The following is a 12,462-nucleotide window of genomic DNA, read 5'->3' on the forward strand; positions in this document are numbered from 1 at the left end:
ACACGTGGATACTAAAACGGTGTTGTGTTGCCAAATAAACCAAAACTGAAACGTAACGTAATTAGCCAATCGACAAGGCCTACCTGGTGTTACATGTGGCCAACTGGGTTGTGGCCATCTCCTCCCATACTAGGATGGCCTCCTGAGAGCTGCATGGGTGCGTCACCCACCACCCCAGACACCTTCTCCTCCTCACGGCGTTTTAAACATGCTGCCTTTGGGTTAAGGTTCCGCTCTGACAGAAAAAGGGAAAACAGAAACAGGCCCTCTCAGTATACAATAACAACAAACAGAGGTAAACATGAACTGAGCTCCCCATCCCTGATGTGCTACTGCCAGACTGACCTCTGACTTGTTGTTCTAAATTGAGGATGACATTAACGGCTTGGTGCAGGATGAGAAGTTTGGTCTGAGGTTTGTCATGGCTTAGGTGCAGCTGGCACATCCTCCCTAGCTCCTTAAAAGCCTCATTGATGTCCCGTACTCGGAGACGCTCGCGGGCGTTGTTAGCCACTCGCCGTTCCTTCTCACGCTCCATTTTCACCTCGGGGGGAAGGTCTTCATCATCTTCTTCTGGACTAAAATGGAAAAGAAATGGTGAATCCATGGGAAGAAGGACATTTCAAACCATATCATCAGACTATCATGCTACCTAATCACTAGCATTTAGCTGCTTCAAATTTAGCTTCAATTGCAGGGACTGTACATCCACAGCTAAGCTTTGTGCTGAATGGATGCACTAAAAATAAGCTATGTGAGAAGTTGAAGGCAAAATATATCATAATAAGTGCATACTGGAAAACATTCTAATTTGATTATAGATAAAGAAACAGATTCAGATTATCAAAATGTTCATCCGACAGAAGTTGGATATACTTACGTTTAATAGTATACAAAGCCATGCGTGCATTGTTTGCTGCTGTGTTTATCGTTTTAACAACCAATTATGTGTCTGTAAGAAGTGAAGGCATATTGAGCTGTGACTGCATCCTGGATGTTTTCAGTCATCATAGAAACTATGCGAACTGTAATATTTGGTTGGGCGTGAATGTTTTCTAATGTTTTTCCTTTACTTTTTAAATCTCAAATCACCTGCAGCGTGGGTACAGAAGTATTCATGTCAGACATATTCAGTGATGGATAATAAAGTTCAGGGTGTTTTTGCCACAATGACTCTGCCACTCTCAGATTTTAGACACCATGCTCGTGAACATGCGCTTTGAGTGATGTCCATCAAGAGCCCACCAAGCACAAGAAATGTATCCTCTATTGGAGAAACTTACTCATCTTTCTGGTCTGAAAGGCTAGAGAGCATCTGGAGGGTCAACGCCTCCTTTCTGAAAACGTAAGATGAAGGGAAGGGGGGGATTTCAACATTATTATATACCAAACATTGTTTGGGCAATCAGTGGGACAAACAGGACAGTTGACAAGTGGAGGCTTGCATATTAAATGGGCTCCATTATATTCTCAAACTTGTCAACTGAGTCAAGAAAATCTCCAGCTTTTCAGGATACCATAGTTTGATACAATTTAGGTTAAACACATAGTCCAGAGTACAAACACTTTCTTTCTTTTATGCTGTTAAATTAAAGTGACAAGACAAGAAAAAACAGAGTAAGGACCACCTTACCTTGTTCGACTGCGTGCCTTGCTTTCCTTCTTTTCATCATCTGACTTGTCTGCAACAGATGAGTTTTCATCATCCTCTTTGTCTTCTCTTTTGATGTCCGAGCTGCTGGAGGAGTGTGTGGAGCGGGCAAGACCACCAGGGAGACCTAGAGACAGACACATAGATGTGAGGATTATGTTTCAAAGCACTGAAACCTATCTACGAGGGGCACGTGATACAAGTCATAAATGTAAAAAGCTAATACAGCTCAGTAGAGATGACTGGAAATACAGAAACTTTTGTATCTTCATTAGCATTGCCACAAAAATGTTTAATTTCAATACCCAGATAATAAACTGGTTCTACAACATTTACTCAGACTTACTGGTAAAGCCTTCTGGTTGGCCAACTGACGGTGTGGGCCCGGATGCGTGATGACCGTGCAGAAGAGTGCTGCTGGGAGGAAGGCCTGTAGGTTCCTCGTGTTTCCCTCCCTGCTAGTAAAGGTAGAGGACCATGACGTGAAGGACGGATACATCACAACTATGTACTTATAAAACAGACTCAAATAGTTCCCCAAACTGAATAGTTACAAAATTATATGGTCAATAAAAGTGTTATGCAGGTTGTTTGCTCCCATTTTTGTGTGTTTAACATTATTTAACTCACTAAATGTGATGTATAAAAATACAATTACTCTCATTTGCTCAATTTTACTATTGACCAGCAGATGGCACAAATTATACCATGATTGGCATGTTTTGTTCCTCAAGGAAATAAACACAAGTAATCAAAGTTTGATAGATTTTTCCTCCACATTTCCTGCCAATTAGAACAGAAAACTTATTTCTGCAACTTTTTGTGCACCACATAAATACTATATATCCAGTCAGCCAGTCAAGGTATCACATACATGACACAACTGACATATCCAAATAGTAAGTTGTATATAAAAGGTTTCAGTGGTGTTCAACAGTATGAATGTGATAAAAATCAACCTAAATAAGTGAACACTTATGTGTTTTCTATGTGTTGTTGTCACACACCATCAAAAGTCCAAGTCTCTTTCAAACACACACAAATCAAACATTTTGAGCAGAGTAGGTGACTCACCATAGCAGGATGTCTGTTGCTGAGGGCAAGGCTAGCATTGGGAAAAGCTGGAGAGAGGGCCCCAAGGCCACCGTTGTGTACTGAGGACAGCAGGCTGTGCATGTCAGAGTGGGCGCCCTCTAAGCCCTGGCCCACAGCATGGTTACGCAGTACATGAATTGCCTCCTCCAAACGGTCCTCCAGTTTACTCTGCTATGTAAATATGAGAGGCATTGCTTTATATCTCAATAAAACAAGTCAATGAAGGCTTAGAAATATACAGAGAAACAATTTAATGACTTACAAAGTGCATGTGTTCCTGCCTAATTAAAAGAAGCTTACAAAGGCTCGACAAATATATTGTGACAACTTCTGGCTTCAAATTAGCTTTGATGTTGCAGAGAAATGTTTTTACATACCAATGCATGTGGTGGCCCTTCATAGTTGGGTGTGGTTGGTCTTTGCCACTGAGACTGAGCTCCTGCAGAGAGAAATAATTGGGACAGTGTTCATTGTTAATTCTTAACTTAACAGCAGATGGAGCTGCAGACACATTTATGTGCTAAAGAACATTCAACATGCAAAGGATCATTTTGGCTCCAACAATTTCAACTGATTCATTTCTCTGTGCCAAAAACAAGGTTGCAATCAAACTGAACAAGTTAAATAAATTGGACTGATGTAGGTATTCTGAGCCGAAATTGAAATATTATCCAAATTTGTGGTTGCATGAGTGAGAATAAAGAAAGGATAAAACCACCTGAACTCAGTTTACAAACCATCTGATTGGTAAAATTCACTCAGTTGTTAGGTTAACAGGAATCTTATATCAAAGCAAGGCAGCACCTAACTGATCTGAGTAAAATTATGACAAGCTCTTTTAAAGAATAAATAAGATGTTTATGAACATGCAGCCTTCTTCATATTGGTGTTTAAGGTGAGAATTTAGGAGATAATTGCCTTTTACAGCCTTTAATTGCTTTGAAATAACATTAAGATCTTTTTGCGTAGAAGTAGTAACATTTTGATGCTCCTATTATCTGTATGCCAGAATTGAACTAACCTGCGATAGTCTGAGGAGATCCAGGAGTAGACGGAGCGGAGGAGAAGTTATTACTGTTGTGGTCCGACGGGTAAATCTGAAAGAATCAACCGAACAGCACAACATTATGGCACATTGTAAGACAACATTTTATTGATTTTCAGTGCAATCTAGTTAAAGTGTTGTTCAAATTATTGCCAGGCAATACAGCAGAAAAAGTCGCAACAGTTCTGCTCTATGTATCTATGTGATGCATTGTTTTTTAAAATCAATCAGTATTTGTGTCAAAATGGTCATATGCCTGGTCATAAAACGTTTGAGTAAAATCAAAGAGTTCCAGAAGATTAAATAAGAAATAATTAAGTAGGCAATTATTCATCGATAGGATAATTAAACCTTATTGGACAAATGTAACGTTTTCTGTCAGTCTGGATAAGTTTCATGGTTCCAACTTTGTTAATGGTAAATTGACAAAGTATGAAATTGTCGTGTGCTTTGTTGAAAAACGATGAATTGACAGCTAAACAAACACAATATCTGGGATTCCTGCAGACAACAATAATGATGTCCTTAAATGCCAATATTTTCTTTTTTTTTGGTGAATATTTTTGGAATTAACTGCCATTCCTCTGTTTTGGATCAAAGCACAAACAACCAAAATAATGTTAAACCACCATAGATTTTTGTCAGCATCACCATTCGTAGGAATTTGCACTTATTTGTTATTTCTTCACAGGAGTCATCCAACACAAAAGATTTTCATTTTGACAGAAGAAAAAAAAAACTCTTGGGATTGCTATTGTTTTATTGCCCAGCTCTAATGTAAAAATAACTAACAACAAACAGAAGAACTCACTGAGGCAAGAGCCTTCCCGATTTCATCTCCTGAACTGCCAGCTGTGGTGCCTCGGTTGGCTGCAGAGACAAAATAAATAATGTGAGTCAGATGACCCATTAATTTGTTTTTGGGAGAGAGGAAAAAAAAATCAAATGACCATGGGAGTTGAATCTGACAGACGCTACTGAGACACTTGTGCGATAAGCTCATTTTCAAAAGTTCTTACCCATGATGCCTTCACCGTTGATGGCGGGTGTGTGGTTGTAGGTGGTGGGGGCTGAGTGGAAGCCGTTGACTTCACTGCTGTGCAGAGGATAGTTCTGTGGGGACAGAGGCAGGGGTTGACGATTCTGGAGAAGGGATAACAAGTAGCTCCATAAGGCACAAACTCCCCTTACAGGAAAACAAACCAATGTGACAAATGTATTTAGCTTCATGAAGAAAGTTAAAGGTTTAAATTTTGAACCTTATTGTAGTGCTGAAAATGTTAACATAAAATGTACTTCGTGCATCTAAGGTAATATATGCAGGCTGCCTACACCTTTTCCACTATCAAATTCGAGAACCTTTTAAGCATGTTAAACCTTTCCAGCAACTAGCATCTGTTGTAAATTACATATTTATATGAATATATGTACTGTAAATTATGTGTTAACATTCTACAGACGAGTGACAATTTAAAGGAAAACACAGAACGGTTTCATGTTTCACAATGTGATAGCTGTCTGTGAGCATCCTATATAAACTAGGCTAATCCAATGTAAAAATATTAAATACAAATAATGCATGTTTTCAAAGCAGGCTCAAACCTTTTATCCAAATTCCAACCACTTTTGGAACCTGGCAACCACCAAATTAAATTTCAAGCCCTGTCATCGATTTCTAGCATAATCGCACCTTGTATGTGGTTTTATTGAACAAAAGGAACAAACATTTTTAAAGAGCAGATACTTATATCTAATATTAAGATTAGATGATAGGAGCCATTATATAGAAAAAACAACATGAAATGACTAGAATGGGATTGAGGTCGTTTCTACCCACCATCCTGTCCTGTGGGTTAATTGCTGAGAAGGAGCCTGGCTGCCCGATGTGAGGAGAGTTACCCAGCATGGCGGAGTAGCCAGAAGACGACCAAGGGTCTTCTGAGAAAAGCAGTGACACATTTGCAAAAATGAAAATACCATAACAAATTGAATTACGGAGCATATTCATTCCAGTGCCGTCATGATTAAAGATACCTTGCATATAGAAAGAGCCGGGGTAGACAGCTCCTGGCTTGGCACCGGGATATCCTCCATTGTCCCTTGCGTACTCATCACCAGATGTGGAGGCATACACCTAAACAAAAGATACAGACAATGAGCCGGTGGACTGTTATTTCTTAAATCATTATTATAAAGTAAATCATAGATATTTTATCATTCTGGATTTGTTTTTGTTTTTTTAAAGATGGTGAGCATCATGAGAGAGAAAGAAGTAGCATTCATCAATCCACCCTAGCCTTGCTTTCTGGAAATGATTTAAGTACACCAGCGTCAAGTGCCCACAAGATGGCAAGAGGGAGTCTGCAGGCTGTGGAGGCAGGCCGGCTCCTCGCCTGTGGAGGAGAACACAGCGGCCATGCCATGCTGGGCACAGCGACGGCTTGAATCCCAGTGCACAGTGAGCACTTCCTCTAGCTCCCAGGACCCCAGTGACATCGCACTGCCTGGCCTGCAGCCCCTCCCTATAACACACTCAGTATCCACTCGCACACATAGCATGCATTCAGTGAGCCAACACACACACACACACACCCATGAACAGTCCGCTGGCAATACCTTCAAACTAGCACTATCACATTCTATATGACAACAACAGAGGATCGGATTACAGAAAACAGAAATTCAACATTTTATATTAGCACCTCCCAGAGTCCAATCACACATCCTTTCTGCATATTGCTAACAAAAATGGTGGCCGGGCCTTCAGTGACAACACATCTCTTCGCTCCAAAACCACACGGACATGAGAAGCCCTCAGTTTTCACGACACCATCAGCCACCACTCAGTCCATCTTTTTCCTCTCCTCCTCTGTAGTACATGGCATACAGAGGAAGAGAGAATGAGAACGGAGGCTATGCTGCAAAGAATGCTAATCCAGAGAAGGGATTTTTTCTGTAATTTGATTTAACAGGGAGAAGTGGAAAGGGAATGGAGAGATGCACTTCTAATTACAGAGCCATCTGCCTGTTCCTGGACCACATCCAACTCCACAGGCAGCTGGGCTGAGGAGAGGGAGCGAAGAGAGGGAGAGAGAGATGGGGGCTGGGATCCAGTCAGCGAGAGAGAGAGAGAGAGAAAGAAAAAGAGAGAGATTGCAGTGGGTAGGGGGCAAGGGGGAGGATTGAGGGGAAAAAATGAAGGCCCTGATGATTTATGAAATGGGTAGAGAGATAAGGGGTGTTGAGGGGGGACAGGAGAAGGTAATCTAAATGACTTAAACAAAGCTTGATATGGCCAGGGGAGTGTGAAGGAAACAGGGGATTTAAAATGATCACGGTTAATTCAGGGGAAAACATGACGGAGATGGCTTCATTTAACAATAGGCTTTGAGTTGTTCTTTCACGGGGAACAATGTCGAGTGAATCCTGCTGCTCTAGATGGGAACAGAGAACTACACAATGACTGGTGCTGCTGGATAATTGTATTCTCAGGAAGAAAGGGGATTTCTAGGGTAAAATCCTCAACTAATAGGGGTTTAATGTAATTCAGGTTATGACCGTGTAAAGGTCTCTATGCTAGAAAAACATGGGTTGATGCAAGGGGTGGGGAGTAGATGAAGATTAACATCAAACTAACCTCAAACCGCTTTACTCAACCACAAGGTTTTCAACCACATTAGTCCACTGGACAACTAGGGGCGGAAGAGAAGTTCCTCCATGTTGTGTGATTGTTGCAGGTGAAAGGGGGCGAGAGTACAGGAGGTGAGGGCAAGGATCTCGTGTACAGGTATCGGTGGGTTACAGACATCGGGGAGCTTGAGGGGGAAATGAAAAATGGACTTTGCACTGCATCTATCATTTGTCCATTTAGTCATTTACATTCTCATGATTAAAAGTAACAAAAGTAGACAGAGGAAAAAGAGAAGAGTATGTTGAAGAGAAGCAGTAGGGAGGGAGTGTGGGAGGGGAGGAAAGACCACAGGATCATCATCAGCAGTCATTAATCTGGGCTCAGACACGGGGCTAAGAGGCCTCGCAAGCACCGCGCCTCACAACTGGGTCACTCACAGGGGGAGGCCCACCCAGGCCATCATGTGGTGAAGCGTAGGCGGAGGGGCTGGGTGAAGTGGGGGAGGGGGGTTCACACACACGCAGACATCTCATCACTCGCATTAAAACCACGCGGCCATCGTTCACACTGCGGGGAATGACTGAGATTCAGACAGTGAAACAGAGGGGGCCCTGGCCAGACCAAGTGTTCACACTCAGCCTGTGATGTCGTCACTGTGGCGGAGTGTCTGTACATGCAGCGGTTTCAGCAGCCACTTCAACACGACAACACCCTCAGGTGAATGACAGCACTTATGTCATTTAACGAACACACCGATTTCTTGTTTCTTTAAACAAACAAGGGTTTAAGCAGTGAGCTCAGTAGCAAGTTCACCTGGTCCAACTCTGAGCCCACTCTGTACTATTAGTTGATCTACTATGAACCCACCCGATCAATGCAGCCGACTAAAGTAGTGGCATCTGTTGCAACTTTATCTCAAACTATGACCGCAACACTAGTAACGCTTGACTTCATTTCCTGACAGATTACGCATCCATGGCTCCATGATTTGGACCTAGCCAGCCATATAAATCCTCTGAATTTACGTCATGCATGCGTTCAAAAAAAAAAAAAAAAAAAAAAAAGGTCATGAGGTCAATTTAATTTCACTTTTGTTTTTAAATTCTGTGCAACATTTACGAAGATGATAAAATCACAAGGCAAAGACGGGGCTGAAGTGTAGGTAACCCCAGACCGAAGAAACCCAATATTTTCTTTACTTTCACAGTGTAAAGCCCAAACATACTTAATATATACAAAATGGTAAATTACATAATCTTTCTCTCAATCTTTCCATCCCCTTACAGTGCTGCTGGTGTGCTGTTTCAAGGCGCCGTGCGTGAGGAGATGAGAAGGTTCCGTACCAGGTTTCTTTTAGGTCACTCTAGTCATCTGAGAACTACAGTAGCACGAGGAAAATGTTTGTGTAATGGCAGTATTTCATATTGATGATCCAGTGGCAGCTCAAGCAGTAGGACTGGTCTCTAGCAGCAACACTAACACATGGTAAACTACACAGTAGGGCCCTTTCTGACTTGAAATGTTTGCTGTCTTACAAAGATATGCATTGGTTGGGTCAGGGTCATAAAGAACATTCATGTACACCATCTGTAAAGAAAAATTGTTATGAGTTCGAGTTCTGGTAAGTGCTTTTCAAACTGAGCAAATGGACTTTGAATCTTCTTTGATCGACAGTAGCTATAACAGTATGGACGGACAGGCTGGACTCGACTGTAGCCAATGGAAATAATCTATAAATGGGCATGATGTGGGCAACTGCTGCCTGATTCGATTCTTTGTCCTTAAACTAACAGTGAGATTCATTCAGTATATATTCAAACATGTCAGGATGACTTGTGTTACCAGCTATGTGTGGTTGCCATCATCGACACACATCAGCTGCATCAGCTGCTGGGAATTCTGGGCCCACTGACAAAATGTGACACTTGGTACAGTAAATCAAAGCACTAGATGAGACTTCATACTGCAGCAACTAAGGATCGAGGCTCGACAGCACTCACACTAGAATTCACCATTAAATCTGCTTTACATGTTGAAATCCAATTGACCTCTTTTACAATTTAAGGAACAAAAGTTACAAATACATTAATATTTAGGAACTAAAACTCCAAGATTGATATTCCAAGAAGTGAAACTTTGGCTTAATAGTAAATATCTAAGATGCCTGGTCAAACAACTTCCTGAATGGTTTCAACTTTTAGTGTTGCTGATGAAAAAAGGAGGTGATGACAGACTAATCAAGAGATTGATAGTGTAGCCTTAATAGAGCAGAGCAGGAATAACTCCAAAACCAAGAAATCACTTAGAATTTTTGCAAGCTTCAAAGATTTTTAAGATAAGATGTGTCAATACATACCGCGATTATAAACTGTAAAGTTTCTGTGTCTGATAAATGGCCACTAATAAGTAGCTAAACAACGCCAAATAGCAGTTCATCGACTCACTAGTCCGTCTGTACAGGTGTACTTTAGTTGCAAACTATTCCAACTAAAACTTACACAACTTACTATAAATGTATCAATCTACAAGGTGGTAGCAAATAGTGTAGTAGGATGTTTAGGGGTGGTGACTTTGAAGCCATTCAACAGTGGTGTAGTTCAGTTATTTGCCAATGTTAGCGTTTCACTTCTGGCGATTTCATTTAAACTTTAAAAAACAAAGATAAAAGTGGGGTTGACTGTTAATTTTCTGCAATAATTCAAAATCCAATGAAATCATTGCAGTGGATTTTTGTTGAGGAAACCAGAGGGATGCCATCTTCCAGGCTGGCCAACAAAAATACATCATCCATGCAGTACTCTATAAATCCAAGAAGCTCATTAGCAACATTAAAATCCAACCTACTTGAACTCCTCATGCATTGAGCTGCCACAAACATATGTATCTTCATTGCCCAAATGCAGGAACTCTGTTCTTATGAAACATATAATTCAGAATCACACCACCAAAGAAGGTAAGTTGCTCGACTTGACAAGGCACCTCAAAATCCTATAAATTTACTCGTCTACATGACAACCAGACCCAGAACACCACTTGAAACCACTTGAGTGTAGTGTAGAGACAACCACAGTGATGATGTTTATTGGGGCCTGAGTTGCCTGACTGTCAGCTCACTGAGAGTCTGACAGAGCAGAGGGTCTTTACCCCTGTCTGTCACAGAACTGCTCAAGCAGAGTGGGGAAAGCAGTGTGCAAGTGCATCTCTGTGTGTGTGTGTGTGTGTGTGTGTGTGTGTGTGTGTGTGTGTGTGTGTGTGTGTGTGTGTGTGTGGTGAGAGAGAGGGTAAGAGAGAGAAAAAGGACTGGCTGTGAGCTGTGAAGGCGAGCAGAAATAAGCTCTCACCGAGGACGGCAGGCCAGGGGGTTTCCGAATCTTCTTTGGCTGGGTGTCTGCATACAGGCAGGCCGAGACACAGAGAGAAGGTGAGAGACAAAAAACACAAATTAAGACTTAGCAAAGACACATTTGCCAATTTTATGTCAGATCAGGTGGAGTCATTTTGTGTACTCCAATTCCAACCACAGATCACAAAACAGTGCAGACATGTGTAAGTATATGCATGTCTGTCAGTGTGAATGAATGTTGCTGTGCATTCATCTGTAGAGATTGAAAAGATCTGTCAGATGCAGACCAAAGACAAAACAAACAAAGCGGGGAAAAAATTGTAAACAATTGCACAAAAATCTTAAGAAAAGCCTTATTTGTCTATTTGGGTCAATTTCATAGCTATGCTCCTTCAAGTTCATACATTTCGCCCTTACAACAGTGGAATGAAATGGAATAATTATTACTACACTATCATATACTGTTGGTAAAAATAATATTCAACGGTAGATTCATCATTTAAAAAGGTCCAATTCTTAAGATAGTTGATTGTTGAGTCTCATTCTCAACTCATCAAATACTGACGCCCAAAGCATCATAATGTGACATGTTGGGAATGAGTCTGAACAATCAAGTATTTAACAAATTGGACCTCTAAGCCAATTATTAGGCCATGATTTAGTGCTTCCAGCCTCTAAAATCTTTGGATCCTCTGGTTTGTCCAGCCATTCTAGTTACCATCTATGGATTTTGGGCTGTTGGTCTAAGTAAACAAGCAGTTAAACCAATATGACCACACCGGCATCTGGGAAATCATAACTATATTCTGATGTTTGAGAGATCAAACCATTAATCAAGAAAATAATCTGCATATTATTTGAAAATAATCATTAGTAGCACCCTAGTCAGATCAAATATTAAAAATAGCATGAATGAAAACAAAGCAGGAAAGCAAGAAAGAAGGAAAGAAAGGAAAGAGGCCTACCAATGCCTCCATCAGGCGGCCTTCTCCTCGGATTGTTGGGGTATGACGGGTAAAACTGGGAGCCAGATTTTATGCCAGAGGGGGACATGGCATCTGGGCTGGGCATCGCTATGTCGCTAGGAAGAAAGCCGGGCTAAGAAAAGAGAAGATAGTGAAACAAGGTTTTACTAATAATACTTAGCGGGGCGTGGGAGAGCACAGCGGTTTCTCTTCTAGGAAATGAAGACAGTTAATTCAAAGTATTTAACATGAAAAGAGAAGTGAGAGAACAGGGCTTCCTTAATACTGACACATTACATGAATTTAGCTCTCATATACATAAAAGATGTGGGATGATGGAATAAGTAGAAACATACCTGGCTTCCAAAGGGAGGGTACGGTGGCCTCTCATTTTTACCTGTAAGATTAAAGATTGTTTCATTGTAAATGCGAGTGAAACCATTAGGTTAACATTAAGAGGCAATGGTGTGTGCGCGAAAAACAAATGAAAAGTAGGTTTTTCTAAAAGTACAAAAAGTCCAGAGATGCCCTCCCCTTTTTCAGTACGCTCAGCTGCATAAAGCCGCCTGCCAGACAAAACCCTGGGGAAGGTTTCTGCTTCAGTGCCCTAACATCCCCAACACTCAACGAATGAACACAGGCGCGCACACACACGCACATACATGCATGTAGGCACATACACATTTTGCCACCCAGAAAACAATTGGTAATAACATATGCACAACAGCTGAA

The 12,462-nt window shown here is 41.2% G+C and overlaps 1 protein-coding gene across 11 annotated transcripts in view; it reads right to left on the minus strand.

Moving 5' to 3' along the window:
- Positions 1-12,462, minus strand: part of tcf3b (transcription factor 3b) — a 30,490-nt gene that overhangs the window by 3,976 nt on the left and 14,052 nt on the right. For 2 of the 11 annotated variants that reach the window (XM_030432976.1, XM_030432965.1), the window contains 15 exons: positions 12,087-12,127; positions 11,731-11,863; positions 10,764-10,810; positions 5,826-5,925; positions 5,629-5,729; positions 4,811-4,934; positions 4,603-4,661; positions 3,768-3,843; positions 3,124-3,185; positions 2,726-2,917; positions 1,998-2,109; positions 1,634-1,778; positions 1,284-1,337; positions 346-578; positions 84-235 (listed from right to left, as the gene is read on the minus strand). In XM_030432976.1, the coding sequence (XP_030288836.1) occupies positions 90-235; positions 346-578; positions 1,284-1,337; positions 1,634-1,778; positions 1,998-2,109; positions 2,726-2,917; positions 3,124-3,185; positions 3,768-3,843; positions 4,603-4,661; positions 4,811-4,934; positions 5,629-5,729; positions 5,826-5,925; positions 10,764-10,810; positions 11,731-11,863; positions 12,087-12,127 (1,625 nt within the window). In that variant the 3' untranslated portion in view covers positions 84-89. The remainder of the gene's footprint in view (positions 1-83; positions 236-345; positions 579-1,283; positions 1,338-1,633; positions 1,779-1,997; positions 2,110-2,725; positions 2,918-3,123; positions 3,186-3,767; positions 3,844-4,602; positions 4,662-4,810; positions 4,935-5,628; positions 5,730-5,825; positions 5,926-10,763; positions 10,811-11,730; positions 11,864-12,086; positions 12,128-12,462) is intronic. The other 9 variants (XM_030432974.1, XM_030432973.1, XM_030432968.1 and 6 more) reach the window with 9 other exon arrangements.

The sequence above is a fragment of the Sparus aurata genome, chromosome 11 (genome assembly GCF_900880675.1).
Source record: "Sparus aurata chromosome 11, fSpaAur1.1, whole genome shotgun sequence".
In the NCBI taxonomy this organism is placed as follows: Eukaryota; Metazoa; Chordata; class Actinopteri; order Spariformes; family Sparidae; genus Sparus; species Sparus aurata.